This window comes from Chrysemys picta, chromosome 7 (assembly GCF_011386835.1).
Source record: "Chrysemys picta bellii isolate R12L10 chromosome 7, ASM1138683v2, whole genome shotgun sequence".
NCBI lineage: Eukaryota > Metazoa > Chordata > Testudines > Emydidae > Chrysemys > Chrysemys picta.
Window position 1 is genome coordinate 105,309,615 of NC_088797.1, and position 12,404 is coordinate 105,322,018.

The 12,404-nt window shown below is 38.2% G+C and overlaps 1 protein-coding gene across 1 annotated transcript in view; it reads right to left on the reverse strand.

Moving 5' to 3' along the window:
- The window catches only part of MKI67 (marker of proliferation Ki-67), a 38,935-nt gene that overhangs the window by 16,895 nt on the left and 9,636 nt on the right, over nucleotides 1-12,404 (reverse strand). The window contains exons 7-12 of the mRNA XM_065552231.1: nucleotides 10,614-10,862; nucleotides 8,937-9,851; nucleotides 8,330-8,574; nucleotides 7,082-7,664; nucleotides 5,403-5,518; nucleotides 1,752-1,923 (exon numbers count right to left, since the gene is read on the reverse strand). Of these exons, the coding sequence (XP_065408303.1) occupies nucleotides 1,752-1,923; nucleotides 5,403-5,518; nucleotides 7,082-7,664; nucleotides 8,330-8,574; nucleotides 8,937-9,851; nucleotides 10,614-10,862 (2,280 nt within the window). The remainder of the gene's footprint in view (nucleotides 1-1,751; nucleotides 1,924-5,402; nucleotides 5,519-7,081; nucleotides 7,665-8,329; nucleotides 8,575-8,936; nucleotides 9,852-10,613; nucleotides 10,863-12,404) is intronic.

Consider the following 12,404-nt stretch of genomic DNA (forward strand, 5'->3'; position numbering starts at 1 on the left):
TGTAGGTATGTGTGTGAGTCAGATTCAATTCAAGAGATATTGATAATTCCCTGTGAGAAGCTCTAAACTGACCACAAAGAGAAAGTGGACACACAGCATTTTATACAGCAAGACATCCAAATATAATGTTTAACATTTTTCTGCTGTTAGCTACACATCCTGCTTTTAAATTTTTCACCACCTTCATTTTAAATAAATTGAATGTAACTCTTTTTATATGTAAAACAATGAAACACTACTATACTAAACTATATAAGCTTTATCTAGAGACATACTTTACTGATGCATCAAGGTGCGATGGCCCAATTTGTATACACAACTGTGCTCCAGATATACAGAAGGCACACATGCTGGGATGATTTAGTTGATGTTGGTCCTGCTTTGAGCAGGGGATTGGTCTAAATGACCTCTTGATGTCTCTTTTATGATTCTATGCATGTACGGAGCATCACAAATTGAAATAATTACAACTATACATTAAAATAATATTTGATTGAGATACCACTCAAATAACATTTACACTGCAGCAGCTGTCAGATGCCAAAACATAGTTTGGGTCCAGTTGTGCTAGGCACTGCACAAAGATAGTACATGAAAGTCCACCTCCAAAGAACTTACTATCTAGACACCAAAACATAACAGGTGCATTAAAAAAAAAAAAAAGTGATCCCAGTTGGAGAGGAAGTAAGAGGATAAATTAACAAAATAAAATGTTTTAGTACTGATTGGCTAAAAATTATACTAATCAGTAGCAGTAATCACAGCTTACTTACTACATGCCAGTTGTTATATGGCAATTTTCAGTACTCATTACTAAGGCTGCGAGTCTGTCATGGAAGTCACGGATTCTTTAACTTTTCGGGACCTCTGGGACTTCTGCAGCAGTTGGTGTGTCTGGCCTTGGGGCCACCTCAGCAGCTTGGGCCACCACCCTCCACCTCCCCCCACAGTGAGGATCTTGGGTCACCATGCGCCCCTCCCCCTCCCGCAGCATCAGCAGGGGTCCTGGGCCACACACCGCCGCCCCCTACCCCAGAGCACCCAAGATTTAGTCAGGGTTATTTAGCACAGATCATGGACAACGAATTTTTGTTTACTGACAGTGACTTGTTGATGACTTTTACTAAAAATACCTGTGACTAAAATGTAGCCTTACTCATTACAATATAGGTGAGATTTAAGACACTAAGAGAAAGTGGTAGTTTTACAGATTTGACTGGCAGTTTTCCCCATGTGCAAGTGCAGTATGGGAGAAAGCATAAAGGCACTAGTGTAAAAAAAGTAGAAAACCAGGCAACGGAAACTCTAGCATCATTGGTGGAGTTAAGAGAGCAGTCAACCTTGGATTAAGAAGGAGAGAGACTGCAGAGCTTAACTGTGTTCAGCTTTGAAGGGTAGAACAGGAAGTTTGTATTTGATGCAGCAGAAGAGGGTGAAAACAATGGAAGGACCTAGAAGGTAGTGACTTTGACAGCGATGACCTTGACAAAGTTCGCTCATTTTCAAGAAGTTGAAATTAAATACAAACCCTCCTAATACAAAGTTCAAGTTGAGATCTTAAACTCAAGGCTGAAAAAAATTAAAGTTATGGTCCCCGCAGTACATAAAAGTATTTTCTCCTACGTAAAGGAGATTAACATGTTCCAAGTTACATGATAGGCTGTATTAAGTGGAAACTGCTTTTATCAACCAACATAAAGTGAAATAAGGCAAGAATTATGTGGCTTAATTTTAAAAAGTGTGCAAATTACCTGTGAAACTTTCATTTATATCCATGTTTTGTTTCAAAGCACAATTCTTGACCACTCTAGGGGCCTGTCCAACCAGCTTCACTCTGGTGGTATGAGCTCTTCCTATCACTATTGTAGCTGGAGAATCTGCATGACCTGTACTAAAATGACCCTTTACTTTTCTTGCTGGAGTCTGTAGAAAGAAAAACAGAGTTGCTCAGTAAATGAGAATTTATTGTAATAACCAAAATAGCATAAGATCCACACACAAACCTGTACCAGTGTTACTAAAAGTTTTAAGTCTGTTAAGTTGAACTGGTGCAAACCTTAGACTGGTTTACATTTAAAAATGTATTTTAGTTAAATCAGTGTACATTTTGTTCACAGATCAGACCAAAGTCAGAACCAATGTTCATTTTTAAAAAATGGATTTTTAGTTTAAATTGGTTTTTTTAATTAAATGAAATTCAGGTTTATTTTTCAAAATACAGTAAACCTAGAACCAGAGTTTGTTGATGTACTAAACCAGCTCTTGATAGCAGTTGTCTCTTCTGCAGACAGAGACAAAGTTTTCTTCACTTCAGTTCAATGAATAGTTCATGCAAAACTAAGAAACCAATTGGGAGATGAAAAAAGCAGGAAAACTTGTTTTCCTCTTCCAATCTATGAATAAAAACTTGGTGTGAATGGATGATCTTGAAGCACACATTGACCAGAATCAATCAGTTCAATTCACTAACTATAGATAATAATTTATCGGTTAGTTTTAAAAGCAAAACATGTTTTGACAAAACTCTTTTCTTATGTATTCCAGCACGTGAAAGGTAGTTATACTGTACTTCTAAAAACAATTTTAAAATACTGGTTTTGTGCATTTTTAATTGAATTTCCATCCAAATAGAGCTTGAAATATCACAAGTATTCTTGAAATACAGTGTAAAGCAGCAGTTCTCAACTCACACCTCGCATGTGGCCCAATTAGCACACAACTGCATGCTAAAGGCTGCAGGTGTGTCTGGGGTCCCAATGTCCCAGCTGCCCAGGGGGGAGGGGTCTGGGCTGCCGCACTGCCTAGTACAAGGGGGTCAGCTCCCACCTGGCCCTGCAGTCCCCGAGGTCCAGGATAGCTGCTCGGCCCCAGGGGCCTGGGCAGCCCTGCAGCAGGGGACTGGGGCAGGCGGCTGGCCTGACCCATGTGGCGGGGGTCCTGGGATCTGGGACAGCCAGCTGGCCCCGTGGGAACCTGAGGACACTAGCCCGCCCTGCAGGCTCCAGGCCCGCCCCGCATGGCAGGGGTCCTGGGGTCGGGGCAGCTGCATGGGTGGGGGCAACTGGCCAGGGGTGGCAGCCCGCACGGCAGGGGTCCAGGATTCAGGGTCCCGGATTCCTCTGCCCTGCCAGGTTACACATTCTGGGCCGTTTATGCAGCCCACAATGTGTAATATGTTGAGAACCACTGGTGTAAAGGCTACATCTAATTGCAAATCAACATGTTTTATTGGATACAAAGCAATGAAAAAAAAATCAACTGTTCTTTAGGAGAGTAATTAATACAAATAAAGATTAAAATAAATTATTGAAATAAATGTTTCCTGCTTGCTGATTTCAAACACTTTGATTTAAATCATTCCACCCTAGTCAGAGCAGTATAAAATGTGCATTTGGCCCATTCCCTATCACAAAGCTTTTTAAGATTAAAACAAATTTTTGAAAGGCTCTATTTTCATTTTTCTGCTATAATTATTCCTTATATTTCCCATCATGTGTTAAGTTTGGGAAATGGGGAGGAAGAGAAAAAACTTACTCTATCGATGTTTTGGCACCCAGAATGGGAGAACCATTTAATGGTGACCTCAAAGGTAAAATTTGGCTAGAAATATGTCAAAGAGCAATGCCAACGTACTAAAGGTAATCAACTTCTAGCAAACTCTGCATACAACAATTTAAGAACTCAAAAAGTTCTGAATAAATCAACATTTTCTACTGCTTGTTATAATTAATTTCTTACTGAACACAAAAGTTAAGCTGCCTCCCTCTTTTCCCCTCCTGGCCCTGCAGGTGTGACAACCTTCCTTTCTGCTGACAGCCCAACAACCCAGATTTAGACAAAGGCTCCCAGTTTCTGTGGACACAAAAAGCCAAATTCTGGGAATCAAACTGTGTTTACAACATGCTACTGCAGAACACTAATACGGAACCACTCTACTTAACTGAAGGAAAATTTTCTAAATAGTATGACAAAATTAAAATTTATTAGAAATTCACACAGTTTCAATTGTATTAGTAAAAGTAAAATTGATTATCCATTCAACACACCGCAGTGGACTAATTAGCCCTTCCACATATACTTCCCTCAATGATAGCTGATGTCTGCTGGACAAAAACAAACTAAGGTATTATATTAATGCCAACTAAGGAAGAAGGACAAGAACGGAATACTGCTGTTGTCCTGTACCACTGTAAGCAGAAAATGAAGAGAAGTTTTATCTTGAAAGATAGGTAAACCAAGCACTTTGTTTAAACTGAGGAAAGATCAAGTCCTTAAAATAAGGCAAAAAACAATATATTATAGTCTTTGTACAACTGAATGGGCAGAAAAACAGAAGCAATAGTGCTTTCTTTACTAAGGCACATTTAACAGAAATTGCTTTGTAATATGAACTAATTGTGACAAGAGCTGTATAATCAGTCCAGAAACATTTGCGTTTCCAAAGGACTTTTAATAAACAAAGCATCTCGCCGTTCACTACAATTACACTGGAGAAGTAGCAAACACAGGACTAAATTCCAAAGAACTTTAGACAGATTAGAGCAATGAACACCTAAGGTTTTATTGTACTAATAACTTTAAAGTCCCACATTTCCAGTTTGTCGATACAGGAAAATATAAAACTGGGTGTGTGAGAGAAGACGATCCACAAGACCTTTATCTTCAGAAATGGTCCACATTATAAAAGAGTTTGAGATCACTGATAACCTTGTCTCTTACATTAGTTCTGCTGAACAATACTACATCACTGTGAATATCAAAATATTTTAAAAGATACACATCATAGAATATCAGGGTTGGAAGGGACCTCAGGAGGCCATCTAGGCCAACCCCCTGTTCAAAGCAGGACCAATCCCAAACTAAATCCCCAAATAGCCCCCTCAAGGATTGAACTCACAACCCTGGGTTTAGCAGGCCAATGCTCAAACCACTGAGCTATCCCTCCCCACATTCTTTTGTTTCAATTAAATCCTGTACTTAACACACCTCTTCCCCGATATAACACGGCCTGATATGACATGAATTCGGATATAACGCGGTAAAGCAGTGCTCCGGGGGGGTGGGGCTGCAGACTCCGGCGGCTCAAAGCAAGTTCGATATAACGAGGTTTCACCTATAACGCGGTAAGTTTTTTTGGCTCCCGAGGACAGCATTATATCGGGGTAGAGGTGTATATCAATACAATGAAAAATGCTGCAAATTTGGCCCTGTCCTTTCACTAATCAAGAAGGAACATTTGGAATCTAGCATATTTAGAGTCATCAGGGAGATGTGTATCAGTGCTCGACGGCTATTTAGCAGACAAGGAAGATTTTGAAACACACCTAGCTACTAACAATGTATTAAAAGCTGATGAGGCTACGCATTCAGAAAATAGTACGGTTTATTTTAAATAAAAATACCTTTGGTGATTTTGTTAACTTCTTGGCTGATTTTCCTTTGAGAACACATTTTTTAACAGCCTTTACTTGTGGTCTTGCAACACCCAACTTCACCACTTCTGCCCAAGATTTTGCAACTGGAATGCAAAAAAAAGAATTAGATTGAGAACAGTTCCCAAGTGTGCAAACAGCAGTCCAGAGTTATTTCCTCATAATTCCCATATTTAAAGTACATTTGCAATGGAACTTTGCTCAAGAGATTGGTAATTACAGGTGGAGGTGGCAGTAACACTTATAGTTGAGATTGTATAACACTTTCCATTATAAGACCCTATTTTCAGTTGCTTATATTTTGCAAAACTTTAATCATTTTAATTTTTTTTTATGACACATCTGTAGACAACTGATTAATTCTCTGAGCACTATACACAGAATGAGGCAGGACACCTGCCTCTTTTGTTGCAGAAGTTGAAAGTATGTAGTGACCCAAGCAGGGGGACTGCAGGAACAGAAAGAATGTTCTTGTGGTTAAAGACAACAATGTCACCTTAGTGAAATGGATTCTATTCTAAGGCTAACACAATGCAGGGGAGTAGTGAGTAGGGAGGTGATTTTACCTCTGATGATACAGATCCTAGAATACTGCATACAGTTCCAATGTCCACATTTTACAAAGGATCTTGGAAAATTGAGAGTATGCACAAAAAACCCCCAAAATTATTTGAGGACTGGAGAAAAAGCCTTACAATGAGAGACTCAAAGAGCTCAATACGTTTAGTTAATTAAAAAAAAAGTTGAGAGATTACTTGATTATAGTGCATACGTACCTTTCACTAGGAGAAAATACCAGATACTAAAGGGCTCTCATCCAGCAGAGAAATGTATAAGAGCCACCAGTGGCTAGAAGCTGAAGCCAGACAAATTTAAGGCACACATTTTTACTAATGAGGGTTATTAACCATTGGAATGAACTACCAAAGAAAGTGGTGGTTTCTCCAACTCTTGAGGTCTTTGAATCAAATCTGGATGCCTTTCTGGAAGTTGTGCTTTAGTCAAACAAGTTATTGGGCTCAATACAGAGATAACTGGGTGAAATTTAATGGCCTGTTATATACAGGAGGGCAAGCTAGATAATCTAATGGTCCTTTCCAGCCTTAAACTCTTCAAAGCTATGTTCAGTGCAAGGTTTGGATGTAAAGAAAACAACACATAGCATCACATACTGAATGACGAGGATTAAATTCATCCTGTGCACTGAAAAAGGTAGGGGTTAGGGATGTAAATATCGGTTAAAAAAGTTAACCAGTTAAACAATTAAAATTATTTCGGTTAACCAGTTAATTGTTAACTGAGGTAGCTGGGGGGGCCTGGCATGACCGGAGCTGGGCTCCCACTGACTGGTGTGGCATAGCCATGAGCCCGCTGGCATGGCCAGGGCTGGTGCCGCTCCGGCCCGATCAGGGCTGGGGTCCCTCTTGCCGGTCCAACATGGGGCCACTGGTATCAATGATAAACTTTGGTTAACCGGTAAGCCTAATGCTTACTGGTTAACTGTTTACATCCCTAGGAGGGGTCATGTAGAAAATATGGTATGTGATTATGTAATTAAAGAATATCATAATGCATATGCATGAGTTAATGGCTTCTGTTCAGTTTTTAAAGAAGCACTAATAGTCTCCAAAATCAACACTTAAACAAACCTAGCAAATTGGCTTTAGAAGCACCACTTCTTCTTTTAGAATGAATTGTTTCCACAGCATCACTCCTCCTCTTCATGGGAGTTCTCTTCACAGAAAATCTTATACTACGCCTTATTAATTGTTTAGGTGTAGTTGGCACAGAAATCTGATGTTCCTGGTTAATATGAAAAGATTCAGGTGTCTTGACTCCAGTAAAATCTCCATCACTTTCCTTAACTTCTGTTGCAGCAGTACCCTGCTCCTTTGAAGTAGGAGATGGTGTGCTAATGTGAGAAATAGAGAAACGTCCTTTTGTGAATGGTGTATTTGATGGGGAGTTTGCAGTGAGCTTAGGTGACATTTTTTCAAGGGCAGGCGGCGAGGCAGCCAGGGACCTCCTGGCAGGCGACGAGGCAGCCGGGGACCTCCTGGCAGGCGACGAGGCAGCCGGGGACCTCCTGGCAGGCGACGAGGCAGCCGGGGACCTCCTGGCAGGCGACGAGGCAGCCGGGGACCTCCTGGCAGGCGACGAGGCAGCCGGGGACCTCCTGGCAGGCAAGTTTTTTTGTGATGATTTTTGTCTCTGCAAATGCTCTGAAAGATCCTGATAGGATTAAAAAAAAGCTCTCTCACAAAGTAGAAATACAAATTCTAACCTAATTCTGAAAAGCACATGCTCAACATATCAAATTAACTGAAAGAAACTGTTTTACTCATGTAAAATAAAACTTGGAAATTAAAAAGATGTTTAACATTTTCATTTCAAAATAGCTGTAAAAAGGATAAGAAATGAGAACTGAAGTAAATCATTTTTACCTAAATGTAGGTTAAAATTTCAATTTTAAACAGTTGTGTTAGATGTGTGTCAAACTTAATGTTTTACTAAATTTAATTCACAAGTTGGTGGAAGCAATGGATAAACATTTTCAGGCTACAATTTTGTTATTTTGTAGCTTCAGGCATTTTATTTTTTTAGTCAATTTTCAGTCCAAATTGCAATAGTTTCCCAATAAATGTCAATTCCAGTTAATATGTAATTTATAGTAAAAATACAATCTCAAATAAGACACTGATGAGCTGGCCTTCAAACATGGGAGTTCAAAAATACTGAACAGCTAGCTACACTGGAAATAGCTTTATTTAAATACCATCTAAAGCTGAAGGTACAGTATCTATATTACCTCATGTATGCCTTTTCTGTAATTTTCAAACTTAAAATTTCTATTTTGTTTCCTTGGTAATGTTTAAATTTTCATCTTTAAAGTTTACCTTGATTACAAGACGTTTGAATCCCTGTCCCTTCTTCAGAACCGCACGAGGTGAATTTCCAAATGGTAAGCTTAACCTTGCTGGAATTGCACCTCTTCTAAGTGGTGAATTGGGTGGTAGACTTTTATCAAAAAGTTCAGGACTGAGATGACCACCAAAGGACACTCTCTTTCTTTTCCCAAGAGGCTGATGTAGCAACTCAATCTCTCTACTTTTCCGCTTTTGAGGTAACCTCTTTGTCTCACCTTTTAAAAATTACAATTAAAAAATTTCTTCATATATATGAAGAGTCAAAAAACATTACAGCATATAAATTAGAAATTAATTTTTACTCATTTTAAAGTCTGAAGCACATTTCAAGCCACATTTAATGAGCACAAATCCTTATAACTTAGTTTTTGCACAATTAATTCAATAGATGTAGTTACATTCACATTTTCTCAAACAATTTCAATGTCTTTATTATGGTTAGCCATAATTACATATACAATACTTAAGGATAGATGTGCAGCAAAAAAAAAAAAAAAAAACATTCACTTACATAAAACATGATAGTCTCTCCCAAATAAATTTAAAAATATAGCTCCTAACCATACAAAGTATTTACCTGACTTTTTGTCTTCAGTAGGTAGGCTAGAAATATTTATTTCTGATGCAACTTCATCATCTCTCAGAAGTACAACACTTTCAGAGCACCTTCTTTTTGATGACAACCTGTGAGGTCCCAGGACAATATTAGCATCTTCCACCTCTAATTTCTGTTGGTAGTTCTCTGTGGTCAGCTTTTCTTTAACATCACTACCTTTAATATCTACATTCTTGTAATGTTCTTGAGATGGATCTCTCTCCAATGTTTCTTCAGCCATCTTTCCAGAGCTCATTCGTCTTCCCCTTCGCGCTCCAGAGTGATGTTTACGGCTAGCAGAAGATTCATCTTTCGGTGTTAACCTTTCTGGAGTTAATAACTCTGATAATGGACTTTTATTTGAATTTTTTTTACTTTGTCTAACACTCCCTTTGGGGCTTTTGGAATTACTATACCCAGGAGAAAATGCAAAAGTTTCAGAATCTCTCTCCTTAGTTACGCTAACTGAGGAAGTCTCATAATGAATTTCTTTTAGCACTTCTTCTGCATTTAAGGATTTTCTTGGTGTAAGCTGTTTACTATTTCTCCTTTGCTTTGAATATTTATTACTTTTTCCCAAAATGCATGATTCATTCCCACCAACACTACTGCACACTACATCTTTCTTTTGAATTTCATTTGAAATTTCTGTTGCTTTAACTCCTAATGATGAATCTTGTCCAGTCCGTGGTTCACCTGAATTTGCAGAACTTATTTCATTGGTCTTCTTAGAACTATTTCCTTCAGTAGAAATCTGATTAAGTTCCACATTGTTTATTTCTTGTTCTTTAACTTTAGACTGTTCAATATCTTCACCAATTATTGTCTCTTTTTCCTTAGTTTGGGTCTCTTGACCAGATGGAAATACCAATAATGAAATTTGCTGGGCATTAGTCTCTGTAGAATAAATATAAAAGTAGAAAACAGAAGTTATTTTACATTTGGTTAAAGAAATATGTTGTAAAGAAAGGCCCTAACTAGCAAGTAAAAGAAAGGCTTGGAAAGTAATGAGTTATATAAAGCCAGAAAAAATGAAGTAGGGAGGATGTCTGGTTAAAAGAATAACTAACGAAAAAAGGGTATGTTTCTAAAAAGAAGGCCTCTACAGATCGTTTTAAACAAAAGATCCAACATGGACCTTCTACCCAACATACCAGTGTTATCTCAAAAATTAGGGTCCATGATGCAAAGGAAAAACTGTTGTTCAGCAAGGAGGGGAAGAGATAGGGAAGAAAAACATTGGGGGAAAGGGAGGTTGTAAATCTCATCTAGATTAAGATTGGAAATAAAGGCAAACTGTCTCAAATTGGTGTTTAGCTTGGGAATGACATGACTGTTTTTTTAAAGTGTATAAAAAAAGTAAACTCAGCTACTACCTGCCTGATAATGTTGGAGTGGACAAATATGAGTCTGGATTTAGCCTGTTTGATCAAATGCTTATAAATGTTTTGTTACTCTTTGGATATAGTAAATTGTTTATTATTTAGACTTTGTAGGCCTGTTTAGAGCAATAGTATAAATTCCATGTGGTCTTTGGATTTAATAAAGGACTCTATGGTTAAATTAGTGTTGTTCTAATATCCTGCATAAATAATAATAATTCCTACAGTGTCCATCAACATTATATCACCATCCTCTTTTTTTTTTTAAATATATCACCTGCTTGTCGTGGCATAGGTATCTCTTCGTTGCCATCTTTCTGTGTTTTCACATCAATCTCATTTTTCAACAATTCATAAAGTTTGCTAAAAGGAGACATCTCATTTTCTCTTCTGTTAGATTTAGCTGTTCTGTATGTTGATTTAGGTGTTGCATGTTGTTTGGCTGGTACAACTCTGGAAATATCTTCCTCAGTGCTTTGCTTGTCATTTTCACCAAAATTTTGGCCTTCACATTCTATGTTTTTATCTAGATAGTAATAAAGGGTAAAAAGAACCTTATACATATATATTTATTTTAAAACTGGAGGACTGTTATTAAATGGGTAGAAAAACAGATTTTGTCCTTGGACAAGATTTGCTCTTTTGAATAAAGAAGCAGCAATACCAATCAGGGTTACACTGGGATAAAATATCAGCACTAAAGTTTTGCCCACTAGTCAAGCTCTGTTCACAATCCAATTTGAATTTTTCTTATACATTCATCAGTAGTTAAATTGTTTATGCCGATATTTAAATTGTATTTAGACTTTGAATTAGCCTCACATTGAGATACAGTAGTTCATACCTCAGAAATATTCTCTATCTGCAGAATCAATGACTGAATTACAATGGTTCACACAGGCCTCTTAGGATTTTGTCTACATTAGACAGGTGAATGGATGGTAATTTCAAATTAGTTGGATGAACTTGATTGTTAAAACTCCAAATAAGTTTGTTTAAACTGATACAGAACTACCATGGTAAATTAACATCTGGCATCTACACTGATTCTGTGACGCATGATTGTGGCAACTGCCACTGAGGTCCTTCCTCTTGTCTCAGCATTGCTTGAGGCCAGCTTGGATGGCTGCTGACAAATGCTGGTATACTTTGTGACTTCCCTGTTGTGATTGGACAAGTTCCTCACCCCACAGAAAAATGATGGTGCAGGATCTCTCAAAGGACCATGCTGAAGCATTAACAGCTTTTCTATAAAATCTTTTTTTGGGGGAAAAAAGAACATTTTGCGATGAAAATAGCTCAAACTGAGCACCATGCAGAATGTAGTATAGTATTATTAGTATGGGGTAGGCAGATTGTGGACAAGATGACCCCTAGACTTTGGACTATGAAAACAGGTGTTGATATGAAGAGACGGGACGCTTCAGGAGAGACTGTTGCATTATGGGTCAGTAGTGGGAAGACCTTTTGTGGTGACAGTGTTACCATTATAGCAGGATGTGTCCACAATAGGTATTTAATCTATTGTGCTAACATCAGTTGAGTCTGACTCCTACTTGGTATGGGGATAACGTGCATTGATTGACCCTCTCTGAAAAAGCCATTGTAGCAAATCTGTGTGGATGAATGGGCACTTCCCACTGACTGAGTACATCAGTCAACTGGTCCTAGTGTAGATAAAGCCTCTATTTCTCCATCTACTGCAGATCTACTGCTGGTGAGAAAAGATAGCAATGCTAGCACAGATTTTGAATCACTGTATTCTGTAGACTTGCTCAGGGTTAAATACTAGGGTAGAAAGCACCTCTGCATTTGCACAATACTAGTGGAGCTGCACTTGTGGCGGAGAATTTAAGGAAAGGCCTAGACTACACATAGACGTATGGGCTAAAATGTGCAATTCTATTCCGAAAAGCCATCAATTTCTTTTTTAAATTTTCTCTTCCTATTAACACTCAAGAGCAGATATAACATTTGCTGTGGAGAGTAATGATTCTTTTCTACCTCAGACATCAACTGAATTAGTAAAATGTTAATTGCAGTGGTTAATTTTGTCCTCAACTATACT